The following is a 13,650-nucleotide window of genomic DNA, read 5'->3' as shown; positions in this document are numbered from 1 at the left end:
TCTAAGCTCAGATTTCAGGGGCTAGTTCACAGATCTAAGCCCCTGGCAATGCATGTGAAATAAGCAAAGCTCATGTATCAGTACCCCCTGGGAGGAGCCTGCTCTGTGGCTTACTGCACAATTCCAAGCTAGAAGCAGCTCTGGTCATGGGCAGAGCCGGCAAAAGCAGCTGCTAAAATAGCTAACTGGCCTCATCAGTCAGCAGCTGCAAGTCCCAGCAACTGAGACCCTTCAGAAGAGCTGCACCCCACTTTCTTACAGGAAAAAATACTGAAAATACTGGGGATTAGAACTGCCCAGCCACAGAGATATCTGTGATTCCTCAAATTCAGTAGGAATTGAGGCAGCCCATAAAAGACAGAATAATATCCTTAATCTTTGTTAAGAGGCACCTACCATGTCCCAAGCAACACTCCATACTCTCACATCAGTCCTAACACACTATCCATTTGAAGATTAAAAACAAGACAAAAAAAGTGCACAAAATTAGATTTTAAAACAGACGTAATGATTTGAAAGGAGTTTTAATGATGACATCCAAAACCAACATACATATAGGAAGTACAGGCAAGGAAACCATTTCTTCCACTACATCTTTTAATGAATTTGAATAATCATGGCAAAGTAGGTAAAAATCTCCAACATGAATACAGCTGTCATAAGAGCCTCTCACTTTAATCTTAACCTTACCTGCTGTAGACAGAGAATCAGTGTCTTAGCACTCTGAATTTTGTTGTTCTGCCTCGTCCTGCTTAACGTTTCTTTAATTATGTCTCCAAAATCATTGTAGGTCTATTAACAGCAACAAAACAAATGAGAATTATCATTCCCTTTCTTTACCACTGGAAGTACACAAAACACATGACTCTGTTCATGTCCCACAAGAAGTTCATAAGCCACTCCCAATATCAGAACACCCAAGCTAAAAGATGAAAACTGGACTTTTTATATTATTTCATATGTAAAGCAACAGTATGCTCCTTTAAGAGTAATGTGAGCATTGAACTTGCACTGAAATTGTTAAGTATTTATTGTAACAAAAGAACAGAGCCTCCTCGGGAGAGAAAGAAAGAGTTTTCCATATTTAACCAAAGCTTGCCTTGGGTCCAATGAAGTAAAGAACAAAATTCACATTCAGGTATTTTCAAAGTCCTGTTAGTTGACTCAAGACAACTTCCCTCTCTGTGCTGTTCTCGGCCCTCCTGAAACCCACTTCAGAGTGGCTGAAGCTCTACCAGTTGTCTAAGCACAGGGACCCATGTGAAATCTAGGCCACCTGCATAGGGACTGCGTGAGCTGTACGAAGTAAGCTGACTGCTTCAATGTGAGAATCTCGGTGGTTAAAACACTGCCCCTGCCACAAACTGCTTCTCTGCAATTGCTTCTCTTAAGAAGCTGAGGAGCAGATGTTCAGACAGGCATACCCTCTCCTCCATTTTCAGTTACTTTGTCTCCAGAGCAAAGAGGAGAGGTTTGTCCCGCTCTTGCTTGATTTTGTAGCCCTTTTGTGATTATACGAGGATTCTGAGCCATAACACTATCAACCCCACATCTTTCACAAACAATGGAGTCACTTTCAAAAACTAAAATGCACTGATAGGCAAAGGAACCTTATCTAAAACATTACCTTCACATAATACTTATAGATCTCAGCAGCCGCAGTCATCTCTACCACATTATACACTATTAACTTGCAATATGCTGCAAGAAGACTCCGCTTTTTGTGCAAGTCGTCAAGTTGGCAACTTTTAAAGCATTGAAGCTTTGTTCTACTACTTTATTCAAGATATCTCAATTTTAATGACCAGCTTTCACCCAAGTAGCACAGACTCAGCTGTTCAGTCAACACACTAAGCAACATATGCTAGCACGCATTCCCATGTATATCAGAAAATACAGGTTTATTTCCATTTCAAAGCTTGCAGCTGATGACAGTGAGAACGAGTTATTTGCACAGTCTTCTACTCTGATCTTCATAGGGTTTTCATTTCTACTAGTCAGAATTTTTTTGTACAACACTGCTCGCAACTACAGAACAGAATAGAACTGGAGTGCAGAATAAAAGGCACAAACACACCACAAGGAAGAGACCAGACAAACTGCAACCACATTTTTTTCTTAGAATAACACAGATGCTAGAAAATCAGCACATAACTCATCAGAAATTCTACAAAAGTTGCCACAGTCAACAAGAGTTCAGGTGAAACTCTCCAAGTGGTTATCAACAAAAGTGAAAGAAAGAAGTAATTTCATATCATTAAGAACATATTAAGTCTCTGGAATGTGAGTTAATTGCTAGCTGGATAACTCGTGGAAGACAAATGCTCTTAAGAGCCTTCCAACACAGCTATGAAGGTGCCTGGGGAGAGCTTCTGGCAGCAGGAGAGCTGTGATAACTCTTTTCTTCTGTGAACCTAATCTACCAACTGCCAAAAGGCTTCAGTCTTTGACCTATAACTTTGATGTGGACTGCTTTCTCTTCTAGCATGACTGTGGGCCTGGAAACAAACATAAAGTAAGTGACTGATCAGAAGTATCTGCAAGTTAGAGTTAAAACTAGAATGGAGCAGCTGCCAGCCGTGCACACAGACAAGCACACCTACAGCATGACAGAATCATAGAATCATAGAATCATTTAGGTTGGAAAAGACCTTTAAGATCATCAAGTCCAACCATTCAGGAAGGAATCTGCAATGGGATGACAGGGATCCTTTGTGGAAAGGACTGATGAACTGAAAGCATCCTAAAAAATGGACTTGGAACAGAACTCAGGCCATCTAACCCAAAACAGGATCAACTTTATCAGTTTCAGACATGTAAGATATCCAACCTGAAACATAACCTGCTTCAAAAGCTCCCATGATTAGCATACCACAACCTACCTGAGCAATCTTTTCTCTTACATCTCTACCTTCATCATTAAGGATTCTCCTCTACTGTTTCCCTTGTTGCAATTTAGGCTTATCTCTTCTTGCATACACACTGTAACCTGGGTAAGTGTGCTGCCCAAAACTGCACACAGAACTCCATCGGAACAGCTGAAGGACTGGAGTTTGACACAATAATCTAGATCAATGCTTGGTTTTGCAAAGCGTAACACTTGAACTCGGCCTCAAAATCACAATGAACTAACTCCCAAAAGTATCCAGCCTTCACAAAAAAAGCCTCAATTTGTCATCTGAATGTGTTTAAAAAAGGCAACAGAGCAACAAGTACAGAGCTATTTCCCACAAAACCTGCCCCACACTCCCCAAATCAAAATCCACTGGTCCTTTACTCTGATGGTTTCGAAGGGTCCATGCATTGACAAGAGTCACACTGTAATGCCTTCCACAGAGGTGTTGAACGCCATCATCTCTACCACCACCATCAGTCTACCAAATACTTTTACATTCTCATCCCTCCTTGCACTGCACCAGCCCTTTCTACCTATGCATAAATTGGCAGCTATTTCCTGTGGTTGATCCACAGTAGACACAGTAGTGCACAACAGGTGATCCACTTTGATTGTAAAGGGGTCCAACTAAAAAAAAAGAAAAAACAAAACCAACCCCTGCAAAAAAAAAGATCAGCCCCTTTTCCTGATACGTTCAGTGCAGACAACAAATGACAGCAAAAGTGGTAGACTGTTTCTCCAGTGATGAAGTTGTCTAACCTTTGCTTTCCTCTTCTTCCTCTATGAAAACATGTTCCTGGATAAACAAAAGCAGTTTTTCCTGAAGCGATGTGTTAGGAAGATAAGCTAGAAGTTCGGCTGCCTCTTCATTATTATTTGAATCCTGATGACTCAAAATCAGCAACCAGTCGCACAGTATCATGAAGGCCTGTATGAAGCAAACAAAGCCAAAGAAGGATTTAGAAACCATGTTACTTTTCATGCCAGCTCAAACACCGCGAGTCACAATCTAGCTTCTATCCCACTTCTTCCTCACAAGCTAAAGATTTCTGTTTGCCCCAACCTGTGGCAAAATGCCCCAGCTAAGCCCTTCTGGAACATCTACCTTAGGATACAGTATATACAAGTATCATGCATGAACACCACCTAAAGATTTTCAAACTTCCATCACGGGAAGGAAGAAGAGCTCCATTATGCTAGAATATCCCTCTTTTAAGACGTGCATCACTGGACAATTTCTCCATTTTTTTAATTTTTGAAGCAATATTCATAGCAAGACATTAATAAAGCAATGATAGCAACCAGTACACTGATCAGTCGAATCAGAAAACACAATGATTATCAACTGGCAAATAGAGTCATTCAGATTCAGGCCTTGATTCTGCAGATAGACCCTTGCAGACACATATCTATGCCTGATTAAAACACTAACTTCTGTAGCATTTAAACTAGCATAACTTTAATTTTCCTTTAAAATAAACAGTCAAAGATTGTTTTTTTAAAGAGTTATTTCTCTGCGAAGAGACAAAAAATAGCAAATATCAGTAGAAGGAAATACTAGTATGAAAAGAAAGGCAGGCATATAAAAGGAGGACTGAGCGTGAACGCTACTTAAGTGATAGAGAAACACAAACCTTTTCTCTTACATCTGTTTCCTTATGGTGGAGGAAGCACATGCAAATCTGACTGAAACGCCTCAACTCTCTTCTTAGGGCAAAAAGAGTCTCCTAAAAATGTATTAAGAAAAGTGACGGGACAAAGATATTAGGGACTACGGTTCAATAGAGAATTACGGTTGCATCTTTCTTCCACTGATATTATTCATTTGAGATAGCACAGCTGATGACATTATGAAAGAAGCTGACATCTCACAGTAGCAACAGCTAACTAGTTATGAACAACTTTAAAAACCATGTTTTGCTTTCAGGCACAATATCTGGGATAGAAAGGTCAATTCACAAAAACATATACTTCCCACACACACTCTGGTGCAGAAATGTGACAAATACTCGTAGGACATGAGCATCTGTCACACTTGCTGAGGCTAGCAGTATTCAGCAAGTCACAAACTCTTTGTTTCTCCATCTGTAGGACGGGGCAGCTCTAATAGCATGTAGTCCCTTATACAGCCCTCCAAGCAACTACAAGATTTGCAGAATTCACTTCAGTTTATCGTTACAAAGCAGTGATAATGATTTCCACTTCAGAGATGGAAGTAGAGTCAGAAAAACTCTGGTCCATCCCACCCAATTTTCAATGTGAATTGCCTTCTGGAGTTGCTCTCCTCCCTCCCTCTATTGACTACAGAGGGAATGCAGTTTAACTATGCTGCTAACTCTGGCACTCAGAAACTTAGACACCTCTATTTGTTAAGATGAATCCAGCAAGAGAGACTATTTGATTTGCCCACAGCCAGATAAAAGACCTTCTGATCCTTCACTAGGTCCCGGCTGTTGCACTGCACTAAGCTTTGAGCAGTCAATACAAGAGGAATGCCCTTAGAGGAGGGCTGGATTTCATGCTATGCAACTGTATCTTTTTAAGAAAGGGGATCCATCCCAGGGCACGCTGAGAAGCAGCACAGGGAGAGGCAAAACATTGCCTTAACACTACTGTGGGAGGAGGGGTGATGAAGAAACAGTCCTAGAGCTGCTGTCCAGGAAATGTTCTTTTTTGCTCTTGGAACTTCTCTCTCTGCCGACATCCACATTTGGCCCTGCAGAGTGGGCCGTAACATTGCACTTCCAATCAGAATCTGCTCCCATATGAAAGGCCAAATTAAAAAAATGTGCTGCCCCATTATCAGTCAAGCTAACCATGTCTGGACTGAAAAGCAGAACATATTAGAGCAGTGAGAGATGCGGACATCCACACAGGAATGGAACGGGACGGGAATAGATGGTGAATCAGTCACCAAACGGGTAACCTCCCAGCTGGCATTTCTCACACAAAACAAATGTCCGTGTTGACGTCCTGTTCTGTACCCACAGGAGCAGCAGGGGAAGGGGACAGAATGAGAGAAGCAGCAGCACTCGGTGTAGTCAGAAATCACCACAAAGAGGAGCCGCACAGGTACACACTCACACGTGAACCAAAGCGTAAAAGAATTTTCCTCTCTGGTGTCTTAAATTAGACTGTCTTCTGGAATACCTGCCAGAGCTTGGCACTATTTAAAAAGCAATGAAGAAAGTAAGTAGTCAGCTGAGAAAATTACCACTTTCCTCAGGCTTTCTGCCGGAAATATAAAAGTAAAACAGGAAAATAAAAACAAAGCAACAGGACTTTCTGGAGTTTTCACTGAATATTCTTTGCTGCTTAAAACAAGAAAAAAACAAACTGTTTGGCAGTGGAACAAGTTCCTTATCTCCATCAAGCCCCAGGAATTCAATGCACATGTTTTGCAGTAAAAATAGAGGTGAACCATTGTTCACTTACTCTCTTGTGGACTGAAAACACATAAACGCTTCTAAAAAAAAAAAAAAAAAAAAAAAAGGCAAGACAGAGTGAAATGCCTCAACTCAGTGTGGTTTCCTCAAGAAAACACACAAGTTATCTTCTTAGAAAGCTTGTTTTCTTCTGGCAATCTGAGAATAGAAAAGCAACTTAAACTTCTAGAAGCACAACTCTGGGTTTGCAAAATTACATGGAGTGGCCAACCTTGGGAGAGTTTTCCAAAACTGCAGCTAGTTGCCACAGGAGAGAAAAATAAGTGCACTGGAGAGCTGGCAGGATCATCTGCAAATAAAAACACGTGTCCTTTATTTACATGAAAGGCTCAACAGCAAAAAGCTTAGGACTAAACAAAGCATCCAAGCCTGACATTCTGCATGCTGCTTGCACAACCATTTCTGCATCGTAAAGTATTTAGACCCTCAAAATAAACTTAACAGGTTTACATATAAGCAAACGTTGCTTCCTGAGAAGTTTCATTACTAAGGTGTTGCTTCTGCAGAACTCTGGCGTCTTGACGAATTCAGTGGAAAGTAACCATGTACTAAAAAGGGTGTTTACAGAGGCTAACTTTAGCTTAGCTTCTCAGGCTTTCTCTGCAGTCTTTGGTGACAAAGACAGACTCCTTCAGAGAGTGATTCAGAGCAGAAGCCAAACCTTGGTGCTCTGATGCTCCATCTAAAGGAGTCCACCTCTACTCACTGGCTGCAGGCTCTCTCTCCCCAGCTAAATTTCACCCCTTTCCAAGAAACCTCAAGTTCTCTCCTGAAAACAGGGGCTGACTAATATTCATGACTGCTAGAGTACTTCACCTTGTAATCCCAGGATATACACCACCATCTTGGCACAGCCAATGTTTGAGTTGAGGCAACCCGATAACCAAAAGGCTGCAGTTCAGACAACTGGTAATTACAAACCATCTTCACCAAAAGCCAATCTGCAAGCAATGGGTCCAAAGTATTCCAATTTCTGGTTACATACAATCTATAAGGGGCTCCTCGCAGACCCAGCAATTTCATATGTACTGAGAGAGCAAGACTGTGCAATCAGTGGGAAGGACTGAGCATGACAAAGGATCAATCCAGATGTCAGATGATTATCATAGTTTTGGACAATCTCCAAAATAAATGAACCTATAGAGTGAATGTACTGATTCCAATAAAGTTATACCAAAGACAGCCTCGGTTTCCCAGATTGAGAAATGGAAGCAGTATCTTCCTGCTCCATAGGACACTGATATGTAAGATTATTTAATATTTCCTAATTTTCCTGCTTTCAAGAAGAAAAACCTCTTTCAATGTTAAATATTAACAACTCACCGTAACAGGCAAACTCCCGTGTTCCATTTCAAACACCAGCAACCTTAAAGTCTTGTCATACAGATTCCACTTGGTGAGATCATGGGCACTGCCAGTGAAAAAGAAACAATAATGATAGGTTAAGCAAGAAATGAAGTCTCACCTGATGAAACAGGTTAAATGTATCCTATTTTTGCCTTCAACTGATGTACAGCAATAATTTTAAACAACCAATTATTAATTATAAGGGGGAGAAAAATTAAATTAAGTTTTTCATGATCTAACATTGCAACCTTTAGTCCATACTTTACAGTCTGCTTTCCTATTTACAGTCTGCTTTCCTACCACAAAACTGCAGAGGAGAGGAAAAAGAAGCTTGAGCTCTGTACCTTTCCTATACTCTATCCACACTCTCTAAGTGCCCAAAAAGGTCTAAAAACAATTTCCCCACCCTGCTTTAAAAGAGCTTTTCCCGAGTTTCTCTTGGGTGTTCGCAACTCAATGCCATACTTCTCTCTGCAAAAACAGAGCAGCCCTACTATGCAGGATAGATAAGAGACACATTGAGAAGGCCCAATTCCCCCACCCTCTACTACCTTGCATGATAATTTACTTGGTAAATGATCCCCAGAGAACCGAGGTTTTGAGAAATCCATCTTTTAACAAAAGAAGATCAAATAAACTAAAACAAACAAAGCAGATTCCATCTCCTGGGTAAAAAGACTGCATTCACTATACCCTCCTCTCCAGACTGACCACCACTGTTGACAGCAAGGCAGTGCAATTGCACCCAGCTAGGAGGGAGGCACCACACAGTGGATCTCTGTGTCCACTCTGACATCCCAACTCTGTAGCACACACTTTTTAGCCACATTAGGGCTGATGCTCCAACCTCCGTAAGGAGTCCAAAAAGAATTCCATATACAAGAGTACAGTTCTGTTAAGAAGAAACTAAACCTTGCAGCACCTCCTATAGGGATCATTTTCATTCTCTTGTGAAAAATCTTATTAAACCCAACAAACAAGAGCAATTCTCACTTTGCACCTGTTAAGTCAACACTTAAGCATATGGGAAATTGAATTGTGTAAATAAACATCTCACTTATGAAAAGCTGCTACTCGTCTCAAAGCAGAGTGCATCCGGGAAATTTCTCCTGCATCCGTACAAAATCCTTCTTCCTAAATTATGAAAGTTTGGGAAAGAGAATGGAATTAGCCGGTGTGGGGCAAGGTAACTGCTACGCTCTCTTCCCAACCAACCCACGAGTTTGAATTGCTCTCCTCGAGCCCTCCCCAGTCCCTTCACCTTTAACCATGCTACTCATGTCTTCCTCTACAGTAAAAAGAAAACAACACGTTGACTGCACAGAAATTTTGTGTAAGGAAATGTCCCTGTCATTAATAAACCCACGGCAGCCTCCCTAGACTGCAGTACTGCTAACACAGAGGAAAAACTAGCAATTAGGTTAGCACAGAAGTGCTAACCCTCAAGACTCACAGGCCATTCATGGTCCCTCACACAGTTGTTGGAGATCTCTGGAAAGCTAACTGTTCACATGGTGCTGACTCTCCTTGCTTCCAGCTGCCAGATCACATTCAAAGATAGCTAAAAATATATTAAATACTTTCCCATAGATGCAATTGCTGTAGTTTCCACAAGTATACTACGTGATTATGAGAGATGGTATATACAACCAGGAATTAGAAGGGAGGGGTTCCAAGAGAAAATCTCTTTATTTAGATATGGATCACACTACGAAGGAGTTGAAGAATCCCTGGTCTAGCACTTATCTTATTTCTCATAAGTACACATTCTCCCACATTGACATAGATACCTATTTAAGACCAATAAAATAAATCCAATCTGAGGTTAGGGGATTTTTTGGCTTGACACATTTTACAACATCCCAGTGTCCAATAAAAACCTGCCAGTGTTAACTCTCATACCATGGCACGACACCTGTTCATGATGGCACAGTTGATCAGATCAGCTGCGGGCTTCTGTTGTTCAGTTCAGCCAGCGAGCTATTCATATCACCACCAGCTGTTTCTGCTTTTTAGACCTAATGAAAAACTTTGAGGGAGACTCTGCAGTCCTCCTTCAAGGGGAAAGTCATCATTTCAAAGACCCCAAAGCTATACAATCTGCATTACAGACTGCTGGGTTTTTTTGTTTTCTAGTACTATCTCTACAGCCAAAGTGGCAGCACAAAGGGCATCTTGTGTCCAGTCAAATATGTAGAAGTACAGAACTATACCTTTTGGGAACAGTCTCATCACCTATAGATCCACAGCACTTCTTAGCTGATCTTGCACATAGTATCTTTGGTACAGTAATGGAGCAACTAGGGAGCTTAGGTCAAGAATATTCAGAAGACATAAAATGACCTGGTGCTGGTGTGGACTACCTTGTTTATTATTTTCCCCACTCTATACCTGCCAAAGTACATCTGCTTCATGAAAATGTAAACAGTCAATCTTTTCAGAGGCACAAACCCACCTTTGAAAGCTCTGCTCCCCTCAAGCAGCAAAACAGTAGAAAAAGAACAGTTTCATATTCCCCTTAATTTTTTGTCCTTTTTTCATAGGAAAACAGTCTGTTTATCTCCACAATGAGTCACACTCACCTTTTGCCAGAAACCATCTAGTAGCTGGTTAAGCTGTCCCATCAACTCATCTATCAGTTGAGTTCGGGCATGATCCACCTGGCTGTAGATGGCAATTTCTTCACTGCAGAGAATATAGTAAGTCCTGGAGGAAGCCTCAAGAACGGACAGGTCAGAGTGTTTGGCCACAATGTCTTTTACCTCTCTCAGCAAAGTATCCAAATGCTGCAAGTGAAAAAGGGGTATTGTAGGTAAATTGTATAAAAATCCACTTATGCTTTAGATACATTTCACTAGGCCCATATATCTCTATAGGTCATACAACCAAGATGAAATAAATGCTAGTCTAAGGAGCAAAGGGGCAGGATTAGAGGATACAACTTTTTTTTCTGGGTTTATAGCTCTTTTTCATTATTATTGTCTCTGGATCTTCCTAAAGAATGAAGCAACTGCCTTAAGTTCTACTGTAGCAATACACATTTGGCACTATATAAAAATAAAGGCAATGGTAGGGAATAAAAAATGCCTTTCCAAAGGACAGGTGTGTCTCCAAACAATGGACATAGTCTCCCTCAGCAGCAGAGGATGGCGAATGTTTCAGATCATGTTAGTAACTGGAGTCTTCACTCTTAGTGAGAGGAGGTAACTTCTGTGCCATTCTGCTGACTCCCTCTCTTCCAGTTAACATTTTGTGCTGAAATTAACCTAGGAGTGTTCGCCTATCATTACCTCCCTGTAAACATCCCTGCTTAAGAATACATTACGCTATTTCAAGGATTTCATCTATCCGTTTCTGACCACCCCTCTCCCATCAGCAGATATACTATCTCCATTCTTATCTTTCAGTTACTGTCATTCCCCAGCAGCTGGGAGTCAGTCTTCAAGGAGAATGAAACCTGTTCTGTAGTAAACTCCTGGGAGGCACCAGCTTAGACACATGGCATAACCCACCCTCTCTCCACCCAACAGTGAAAAACCCAGGGCTGGGCCTACCACATGAAACCACAAATCGTTACTGCCAGGGCCAGTCACAGCATATCAGAACTGACAAGCACTAAGGCTTTTCTTTAGCAGACCCAAATAAAAAAGTGAAGCCTGAATAAGACCACCTTCCTCAAGGTATGAGACCATTTCTTTATATTTCTTTCAACACTCTCCTGCTTGTTCCAAGTCACACTAAACTCTGTACATTGTCACATAAATTTAGTACATTCCACAAGAACCGACTACCCCAGTTTCTATTCACCTTCTCTAGATGTCCTGTGCTGTAAACATCTAAATCATAATACTGAGGGATCTGCAGAAGATTTGCCACTTTTTGTGCATCTGTTGAATACTGCAGAGAAAAAACAGGATATGAGTACGCTGTTGGAATTTTAATGAAATATTTAACATGCATTCACAGAGCAGCTGTTAGTTACCTTTGCCAAGAGCTGAGGAAGCACTATAATAAAGTGTTCAGTAATTTTGGTACAATCTTCCAATTGTATTTTCTTCTCTTTTATTGACAGAATCTGCAGATAAAGCACTTTGTTTCAATTATAAAATCTCTTAGATTTGAGTGGAATTTTACATGTAACCCAAGGTTAACTCACATGCCTTTGTCTAAAGCATATCAAGCTAAGATAAAGATACTTTTCCATGGAGACCACCAGATGCTTTTTTTTTTTGTTAACCTTAAATTAGATGCAAATCGGTGATATCACCATATCTTGTGGATAAAATGCTCATCATTTGTCAGTAACATGCTTCAACTGGCTTTCCTCTAATGCTCATCTCCTTTAACATCCACTACTAATAAGATCTAAAGGTCAAAAGACACTACGTTGTTTAATAAAAATAAGCCATTTTATTTCCAAAGATATACCTACCACTAGGAACATGCTGTCTGGCAAAGCACATAAGGCAAAGAGAATGTGATTACAGGACAATAAATAAGACTAAGATGCACTGACTTTTTTGGCTGCACCTCTGCCCGCTGGAGGATGACCTTCAGCTGCTTCTCTAACCGTTGCGAGGATAATTTCAATGAGAGCACTTTCATGGGCATCACTCAGTGCTGTAAGTAAATCAGTCTCCTTTCAGCATCACACAAAAGAAAAATGAAGTTGCAGCAACAGCTAATGTAAAGCCTACTCATTTATCTGAGCAACTGTGGAAGGACACTACAGAAAGAAAGATGCAGTGTTGCTAAATAAATACCTAGAGACCGTTCGTTTTAATTTGAAGAAAATTATTTTCTACATTTACTGAACACAAAAGAAATTATTCCTCTTACGGCTAAACTTTTTACGTCAGTTGGGCTCCCAAAAACACAGGCAGCTTTAACAAGGCCTACTCCTACTGACTACTATCTCATTTAGGACAATCCTGCTGCTTTAATTCATTGGGTCTACAAACTTTGATTTCAATCACACAACCACCTACAGTTCTACTAAACAACTACTATTTAAGTCCATTTAAAATATTTGTACAAAAATCTAACCCTCTAAAGTGTTAGACATTTATGAACTTGGCACATTATTCATTTTCTTTTCAGGCGTGAACAATAGCCTGACAATACTGCACTTCAGTCAATTAATAATTTTAGAATCCTAAGTTTTGGACAAACAAACAAAATGAACGCTACATAAGCATTATGGCTTAATTATGCAAGTATTCTTGCAAATTTCTAAACTAACATTACATAAATACAAAATACTGAATAAAACAAATATGTTCGTACAAATATTATATTGACAGTGCATTGAATTGCATCTGCTTTATGGATCTTGGGCACCACAATTTGTGATCAAAGGATACTGCAATATGGAATGACCCTAAACTAGCTGAAGTCGAAGTTCAAAAACCAGTACCAAGAGATTCATTCACACAAAACTAAGCTCTTTGCTTACCCACCTTCTCCATCTTCTTCAGCATTTTTTAATAGAAGAGTGGTCATGCACTCCCAATCCTTCAGGAATTTGCCTGCCCAGTCCCACAAGCTGTCTATGAGGTATGCAACATGTTTGTGTAGCTAGGGATTAAAAACACAAGCTTATAGAAGCAAATACATCATCAAAAGAAACACAGCTTCATATGTTCCTCTCTCTTTTTCCAATTACAAAGCTTTGTCATTCACACATATATTCACACGCAGTATTCAAACAGTATTCCAGCTAATGAACATTTAAACACCATGTCTTCAATCTGATAAAAAGCAGGAAAGCAGGGGAAAAAAAGCAGGAAAAGCAGGAAAAAAAAGCTTTCATTTTCTCTTTTCAGGATATCTTTCCTTTGTAATTTAAGTAATCTCTTTAAAACTCTCTTCTTTATTGCTTTTGTATTGCTTATCATAAGAACTAAAAATCCAACCTTGGGACTAGAAATGAGTCCACATTTTAAGCAATGTCTGGGAAAT

At 40.2% G+C, this 13,650-nt stretch overlaps 1 protein-coding gene across 1 annotated transcript in view; it reads right to left on the bottom strand.

Annotated features, from left to right (window-relative positions):
* The window catches only part of LOC104125096 (cohesin subunit SA-2-like), a 61,607-nt gene that overhangs the window by 9,860 nt on the left and 38,097 nt on the right, over positions 1-13,650 (bottom strand). The window contains 12 exon segments of the mRNA XM_035892966.1: positions 691-792; positions 1,628-1,769; positions 3,628-3,824; positions 4,531-4,623; positions 6,554-6,631; positions 7,666-7,753; positions 8,747-8,823; positions 10,272-10,475; positions 11,497-11,586; positions 11,672-11,764; positions 12,206-12,309; positions 13,149-13,266. Coding sequence (XP_035748859.1) covers positions 691-792; positions 1,628-1,769; positions 3,628-3,824; positions 4,531-4,623; positions 6,554-6,631; positions 7,666-7,753; positions 8,747-8,823; positions 10,272-10,475; positions 11,497-11,586; positions 11,672-11,764; positions 12,206-12,309; positions 13,149-13,266 — 1,386 coding nt within the window.

Source organism: Egretta garzetta, unplaced genomic scaffold (assembly GCF_000687185.1).
Source record: "Egretta garzetta isolate BGI_Z169 unplaced genomic scaffold, ASM68718v1 scaffold370, whole genome shotgun sequence".
Taxonomy (NCBI): Eukaryota; Metazoa; Chordata; class Aves; order Pelecaniformes; family Ardeidae; genus Egretta; species Egretta garzetta.
The sequence above is the reverse complement of the archived record's forward strand: the minus strand, read 5'-3'. Positions and strand labels throughout refer to the sequence as shown.